This window comes from Ipomoea nil, unplaced genomic scaffold (assembly GCF_001879475.1).
Source record: "Ipomoea nil cultivar Tokyo-kokei standard unplaced genomic scaffold, Asagao_1.1 scaffold2963, whole genome shotgun sequence".
NCBI classification, from domain to species: domain Eukaryota; kingdom Viridiplantae; phylum Streptophyta; class Magnoliopsida; order Solanales; family Convolvulaceae; genus Ipomoea; species Ipomoea nil.
The window spans coordinates 139,551-147,939 of record NW_017619391.1 but is presented as its reverse complement, the minus strand read 5'-3'; the positions used below and the strand labels follow the sequence as shown (position 1 = coordinate 147,939).

The window sequence follows — 8,389 nt, the reverse complement described above, 5'->3', positions numbered from 1 at the left end:
CTGTTGAGAAGTCTGATCCCTTGCATAATGAGTCTCTTAAAGCATCTGTAGAGGAGGACAAACCGTTTGATGAACCCAACAATCTAAGTATTGTCGTTTTTGATACTGATAATATTGCTCTGTCTCCTGCTGTTGTTGTTGATGTCACACAAGAAGTCGATTCTTCTGTTAATCCCTCTATGTGCCTGCTGTGATTGAGAATGTGAAACCCTCAAGCCCCCGTGAACCCACGAATATGGTTGGTATTCTGGTCTACACCTCCTCATCTTTGGCAGAGAGTCTTGAACAAGTTAGGCACTTTGCTGGTCTACCTGCTGCCTCCATTCCAGAACCCTACAGAGTGATTCACCCTTCGGAATCCTCGAGTGAAGATGATAAGATCCTCGCTGAAGTGTATGGTACCCAAACTCATGCATCTACGGATCCGACAGTTGAGGCCACAGCTCATCCTGATTCCACCACCTTCCAAATTCGAGAGATTACAAATCTTATTGGGAACTCATCTGCTATTGTCTCTGATTCTAGTCATTCTGTGACTCCTGTTCAATCCCCAACCAAAGAAACGAGAAGGTCTAAAAGGAAGAATGTACCAGTGAAAGTTGTTGTTGAGACCGGTGATGACAGTGCTGATGTGGATCAGCCTGAGAAGAGAAGGAAGTCTAGTGAAACCGTCAAATCTGAAGGTAATCCACCTATTCAACAAGTGATCAAGACACTGAGATCGTTTGTTAAACAAAAGGGCCCTACGGCGGTTCAATCTGCTACTGTACCGACATCATCTACTAGAAAGGGGAAACCATCCACACGTTCCAGAGGTCGAAGCATAACTCCTGAAGTTCAACCTGTTGAAGGATCTGACACATCTATTTACAAGCCTCAGTTTATATCCCCTGCTGCTCAGGCCAAATGGTCTACTATGGTCAGAAGAGATCTTATTGTGCAACGATCTGTGGATGAGAACCAGCTGAACTCCGTATGTGATATTCTACCTCTGCTGAATGAAGTAGGATTGCTGAAGACTGTCACTGCCATTTGCCCATACTCAAAGCTCCTCACGTATGAATTCTACTGTAATCTCAATGACGAGATTGACATCTTAACCGGGCCACGACCAATGCAGATTTTCATTAGAGGGAAGTGGTACATTTTTGGGCCTGACATGATCAATGAATACTATGGACTGACTACTGTGCAAGAAGAGGCAATCTCAGACTGGAACTTGGTGGGCAAAACTCTTACGGGTGGTCAAATTGAAACTTGGCCTACGGGTAACAAGGATTATCTGCAGAGCTCTTAACTCACATCCAAATATGTTATTCTGCATCGCCTGGCTCTTCACAATTGGCTCCCATCAGCTCATTTCCACACGGTTGGCAAGCATCTGACAGGTTTCTTGTTTCGAATTGGAACAAAGATGTCGATTGATCGGGGAAACTGGATTTACTACCACATCCTCACCTTGATCCATCCACGAGAGCCGAAGGTAAGACTACCCTTCCCGAATCTGATTTATGGCATTCTTACAACTCAGGGTCTTGAGCCTATGCCGAGTGAAGTGATCAGTCCAACTCGGCTCTATACTGTTGATAAGCGTATTCTGACTGGAGATCACATTCGCGATATTATTCCGGTGACTGCCCCCTCCAATTCTGAACCTGATACTGTGGCTGATGACTCGCCCCATGCAAAGGATCTTCAACTCTCCATTCAGTTGAAGGCAAGGGTCTCTGACCTTGAGACAGTTCACAGCATTATTGCTAAACAACTGACAGGGGCTCGTACTGAGCTTGCAACCGTTCTTCTTCGTTTAAGCCTATCTGAATCTGCTGCTGCTATTGAACCTGCGATGGCAAAAAGGGGGAGTAGTATGAACGCAGGGGGAGTTTTTTGTTTGTGTACCTTCTGGCCCTGGCTGGGCGATTGTTTTGATGGCACCACTACATCTTTGAAGAATGATCTTAAATTGTGTTTTGATCTTTTGTTTTGTTTTCGCTCTACTATGTAATCAGATCAGACTCATGGGTTGTTTCTTTATGATAACCTATCTTAGTTCTTTATGTTTTTGTCTATCTACATAGTCGAGTTGTTTTGCCAAATAATAGCCAAAGGGGGAGTTTGTTAGTGTTTTTAATTGTTCAAAAACCCCATCTTATAATTGGCAATATTATTATGGCATACTAAGATAGGTTTAGCTTGTGTCCGTCCAACTATACAGATGACTGATCAATCAGAAGCAACAACAGAAGGACTGGCACTGAAGATCTGATTTAAGAAGGTAAATACTTAAAAGCTGTACGCGATTTACTGAAGACAGATTTGGAAGGAAGATCAGCGTATCTGCTTTGGAAAGGTTTGGACCGAATCTTTAAGATTACATTCTTCAAATATTGTCCTACCATCTACAATCAAAGACATCTATGGAAGGAGTGTTCTATCGACGGATCTATAAGTACCCGCATTCAAAGAGAATTAGGGTTACGCCTTTAGTAAGGAGAAACATTCCACATCTGCTTTATGAGATTAGATCTTTGATTATCATGCATCTTCTCAATACAACATGTTCATGGTGATTAAGATGATGAACTTGAGAAGAATCACTGCTGCTTAAACGAAAAGACACTGTGATCACACTGTTGTGGGAATAACTGTAAACAGCGTCATTGAAGTGGACTGCATCAGAGTGGGTTTTCCAAGTGAAGGGATTTCATTGGACTTCTGTATGCATGGCTCTCCACCTTCAAAAATCCACTAAACCTGTGTAGACTGGGTATGTACCTTGTGTGGGGCACTTGGGTAAGATTACTGTATATCTACCTTTGTACATTGGATTATGATTTAGTGGATTGGACGCCTATGTGATCGTCCCCCAGACGTAGATACACACTGTATCGAACTGGGTAAACATTCTGTGTCTTTGGTTTTTTTGTGCTGTTATCTTCTCTATAATCTTCTCTATGATTTGTTATTACTGACTGACTTCATCGCTGAATCAGTCAGTCCATTTCGTCAGTTGATTAATCCAGTTAATCCGTTTAAAAAGAGGAAATGCAAAATTACAGTTGGGTTACCAGCATTATTCGCTGACCGGGCGTCATCCCATGTTTTATGTGTTTCTTTCAGGTGATGTTTAGACGAGTGCGCGGTTTAGTGCCAGCTAGAGTAGCTCCTCCATAATGTTTTGTGGCCTGTGAGCCAATTTAGACTTAGTACTTTGTGATATTGGTTTTAGATTTTGAACAGCGCAGATGTTAACATGTGCGTTCACCTCTGGGTGAGCGTGGCATAGCACCCTTTCCTTCCAGTTTATATATATATATATATATATATATATATATATATATATATATATATATATATATATATATATATATATATATATATATATATATATATATATATATATATTTCTCTTTCAGTCTTCCGCTGTGTTTGATGTTTTGGTTTAGATATCTGCATGTTTAAGGGTTTAAATAGCATGGAAATTAGGGGGTGTTACATCTGCTCCCTCACCTCTCCACTCTTGATCTCTGTTGAAAGATAGAAGCAAACATAGTAAATTTTAGTGTAACACCCCTGAATTCCATTCTAAATTAAACCTTAATCATCCAGATAACTAGCCACAATAAAATACGCAGCGGATGACTAAACATGGAATAAATAGGAAATATAGGGTGCTATGCCACGCCCACCCAAAGGTGAACGCACAGGTGTAAACATCTGCACAAAATCCACTATCCGAAACAAGTCAAAGACAAGATAACTAAAGTCTAACATCGGCACACAGGCCAAAACGTCTCAAGTTCAAGGGATCTATGCTAACAGTCTCTAGACCGCGCTCTCATCTACTCAGAACCTGAAAGAAACACATAAAATATGGGACGACGCCCGGTCAGCGAATGATGCTGGTAACGCACAAATACATGTGAAATATCATACATAGATAGGATATATATATATATATATATATATATATATATATATATATATATATATATATATATATATATATATATATATATATACACGTTCAAAACCAAGAGCAGAAGTCAACACAAGACTCTGAACGCTCGCAACAAAGACAAGGGAACACATCCCAAGATAACAAGAGATAATAACGACTCGCAAGAACAGCTCAAGGCATAATCTACCATCACACAGTATATTAACACCCGGCATGCATAACACAAGATAGTAAGGACACAACCATCGGCAACACATGCCTTTGTGACAACACATGTCACAAATAGAGAATTACACAACAACGGCTACACAAGCCTTCGCGACATCACCCATCACGAATTGATATGCCTTCCTTATGCCCGGTTGCAACCTTATGGCTACCCCAAACCTTATATCTAGTTCCAACCTTTAGCTCCAGGACCCCTGTACACCAAGTCCAACTTTATTCCTCCGAGGACCATCGTCCCCTCTCCGACAGTCTCCAACAATACCACCGATTTCATAGTACACATGGCAACACATGCCCTAGATAACACATGTTATTCCAGAAACAAATATGTGAACCTTACACAAAGGTCACAATCTCCATAATCGTGTCACGGCCACCACGAGGACCACTGCCGTACCTTGGTGACTAATGTCCCTGATAGACATATTTTATACTCATATTTTACGTATATGTTTATAATAATTTTGCATTAATTATTTAATAGTATCTAATAATTATAATTAATATATATTATATAAGAATACATTCTTATATACATATATATTACGTACGTACTACTATATATATGCATTATATATGTATATCTATATATTATATATTATTTAAATGAATTAAGTGGCCCAACCTTCAGCAAAGACCAACTAATGTTTTGTTTTAATTCCACCTAAAGAATGTGAGGCGCAGGTAGCAACGAAAGAAAGCTTCGTCGACTGATTATTGGCGCGAGAACAAGCGACAACTTCGGATGATTTCATGGCTCAGCGCAAAAGGAGGAAAATGGATGGTAAAGATTGATTTGAGTTTATTTTAGGGGTAGTATAAATAGAGGAAGTTTTTTTATTGTAAAATGTTCATTCTTCCCCTCTCGATTATTCTTTATAGTTGTTGTCAATGTCCATTCGTGGCTAATTTCTTTAGCTTGGTTTAGTGAATTGAAGCCCCGGAATTGATTATGCTGTAAGATTATTTATTTATTTTATTATATAATTTTTATGCATTTGGGTATTAAATATTCTTCTAAGTTATTTGATATAATTATCTGCTATATTAGATAATGTTGTGCTACAAATTATTCTAATATTCAGTAGCAACTAAGATTAATTATTGACGGCTTAGTGATAATTGATTTCAGGAAGAATATTTTCCTAAATTAAATGCAACCGATTGTGCTTGTGTTATTTAGTTTGTTGGTTTTCCTAGTTCCTATTGCTGCTATTAAATTAAATCTATAGCGCTTGTCTTAGGTTATTTAGTAGTTAGAGGTAATTAAACCGCGTGTGCTTTAGTTACCTACAACTAAGGGAAAACGGAAATGAAATAATTTCACGACAAATATTCAATTGCATATTAATTACCTTTTGAATCAATGATCAGTGTTAAATTCTGGTGGTGGATCTTTACTAACCAAGGTTTTCTATTATATGTGCTTTCAATATATTGTTTTCATAGCTTTATTCGTTTATTTTCTTTGATTATCACCTTCACACCAAACCCCCCTTTACTTTAATTTGAACACATACATTAAACTAGTTACTCCTCGTGGGATCGATACTTACTCCCGCTACTACGTTTGTAAGGTTTTAATTTGGGAGCCTACGACAGCTCGCCAAATTTTGGCGCCATTGCCGGGGAGATTTTCTAGCTTATTTTGTGTTTATTTAATTATTTAATTATTTATTTGTTTATTTCCTTTTCATTTGTCCCAAAAAAAAAATTAAAAAAAATATTTTCTTTCGTTACTTTTACATAAATGCTGCAATATATATATATGTATATATATATATATATATATATATATATATATATATATATATATATATATATATGCCTATAACTCGATATGCTAATAAAAAAATCTTGTCGTACAATCCGGAAATTGAAAGAACTATACACAGGTGGAAGAAACAAGCTTTGAGAAAATTGGAGTTTAGTGATCTGGCTACCGTTTCTACCAATTCTGATTTAGAAGAGGAACCCATGGCTCAAAATCAGACTTTAAAAGAGCTTGGAGCTCCAAATTTAGATTAGAAACCTTTATGCATCAATTTTCCCGCTCTAGATGCTAACATACAATTTGAATTAAAATCTGGATTAATTCATCTTTTGCCTTCTTTTCATGGACTTGCAGCTGATGATCCTCACAAACAGTTAAAGGAATTCCATATGGTGTGTTCAAGCATGAAACCCACTGGGGTTACTGAGGAACAAATCAAGTTGAGAGCCTTCCCCATTTCGTTGAAAGATTCAGCGAAGGATTGACTATATTATTTACCCTCCGGAAGCATCACCACATGGAATAACTTAAAGACATCATTCCTTGAAAAATATTTCCCCGCTTCAAGGGCGGCCAACATTAGAAAGGAAATATGTGGTATAAGGCAAAACGATGGAGAGTCCCTGTATGAATATTGGGAGCGTTTCAAGAAACTATGTGCAAGTTGCCCACACCATCAAATTAGTCAATTACTAGTCCCCGACTATTGAATTTCATGAATTTAAGGAATTAAATTACCAATTGGTTGAGGATTAATTACTTAATTAATCCTTTAATTGAATTTTGGATTACGGGGTGTCACATCCTCTCCCCCTTTAAAGAAGCTTCATCCGCGAAGCTTGGGTACGACGAATTAAAACAAACGATGAAATGGAATAGCAATGTGACAAGAGTGTCAAGAACATCCTCTTTTGATCAAAACTCAAAGGATTCAAAAGGCATAAAAAACATGTAAGAAGTCATATCATTGCAAGGATTGGAGGATATAACCAATAGGGATAAAAAGCATATCAAACTCTAAACCAACCACAACCTATCAACTTCTAACCAACACCTTAGATCTTAAACAACTAGCTCAAAGCACCAACCACAAAACTAACTACTCCACTAAACAAACTGGCAAGAACAAGTACACAAGGCAACAACAAGCCACTAGAAAACGTCGAAATGAGGTACCTGACGAGAACAACTCTGGATAACACTCCCTCATGCTTGACTCCAGCTCCCAAGTCGCTTCCTCTACACCGTGATGTGTCCACCAATCCTTCACCATCTTTACGGACTTCCTACGCGTTTCCCAGGTCTTGTAATCCAGAATCGTGAGCAGACTCTCTTCGTAGGACATGTCATCGTCTAACGGAATCACCTCCGGTGGTAAAACATGTGTCAGGTCGTGAACATATTTCTTAAGCTGTGACACGTGGAGCACGTTGTGCACCCGCTCCAACTCCATGGGTAGCGCCAACCGGTAAGCTAAACTCCCAATCCTCTTAAGGATTTCATATGGACCGATAAACCTGGGGCTCAACTTCCCTTTTCTTCCAAACCGCATCACTCCCCGGGTGGGAGATACCTTCAACAAAACTATCTCCAACCGCGAACTTTACTTGCCTTCTAGCCAAATCGGCTTAGGACTTTTGGCAATCTTGAGCCGCTTTCATCCTTTCCTGAATCTGCTTAATTTTCTCAGCTGTATCAAGCAACTATTGCGGACCCAACACTACCGGATTGTCCAGATTCTCCCAACATAGCGGACTACGACACTTTTGACCGTAGAGGGCTTCATAAGGTGCCATGCGTATGCTCGAATCATAACTGTTGTTGTAGGAAAACTCGATTAAATCCAAATGATCCTCCCATGACCCTTGAAAATCCAGCATACAAGCTCTCAACATATCCTCGATAGTTTGCATGGTCCTCTCTGTTTGTCCGTCTGTGGCCGGATGGAAGGCGGTACTGAGATTTAATTTGGTCCTAAGAGCTGCTTGTAAGGACTTCCAAAACTGAGACAAGAATCTTGGATCCCGATCGGAGATGATATCCCTCAGAACCCCATGATACTTCATCACCAGATTAACATAGGCTTGGGCCGACTGCGTCATCGTCCACGTTTCCTTTATCGCGATAAGGCGAGCAGTCTTAGTCAACCGGTCAACTATCACCCAAATCTTGTCCTTGCCGGTGCGGGTCACCGGTAGACCTCCCACTTTCCTTGTGGAACTTCCAACGGCTGCACTAATCCCTTGACCCTACAACGCTCTACTTTAACCTTTTGACAGTTTAAGCATCTTCCCACAAACTCCGCTACCTCCTTCTTCATATTAGGCCACCAAAAGAGACTTTTCACATCCTTGTATAACTTGTCGCCTCCGGGGTGAATCGAGTAGGGTGTATTATGGCCTTCTTCCAAAATCTGACGCTTCAAC

The 8,389-nt window shown here is 39.5% G+C and overlaps 2 protein-coding genes across 2 annotated transcripts; one reads left to right on the top strand and one right to left on the bottom strand.

Annotated features, from left to right (window-relative positions):
* Positions 1-235: 235 nt before the first annotated feature.
* Positions 236-1,297, top strand: LOC109162899. The gene has a single exon (XM_019311605.1). The coding sequence runs from the start codon at positions 236-238 to the stop codon at positions 1,295-1,297; it is 1,062 nt and encodes a 353-aa protein (XP_019167150.1).
* Positions 1,298-7,062: 5,765 nt separating this feature from the next.
* On the bottom strand, positions 7,063-7,515 carry LOC109162898. Its single transcript, XM_019311604.1, has one exon. It carries the CDS (start codon positions 7,513-7,515, stop codon positions 7,063-7,065), a length of 453 nt encoding a protein of 150 aa, XP_019167149.1.
* Between the last annotated feature and the right edge of the window lie 874 nt (positions 7,516-8,389).

Bases quoted from the DNA above. Each gene is read 5' to 3' on its own strand.
- LOC109162898 (XM_019311604.1), bottom strand. From the start codon at position 7,515: ATGCGGTTTGGAAGAAAAGGGAAGTTGAGCCCCAGGTTTATCGGTCCA.
- LOC109162899 (XM_019311605.1), top strand. From the start codon at position 236: ATGGTTGGTATTCTGGTCTACACCTCCTCATCTTTGGCAGAGAGTCTT.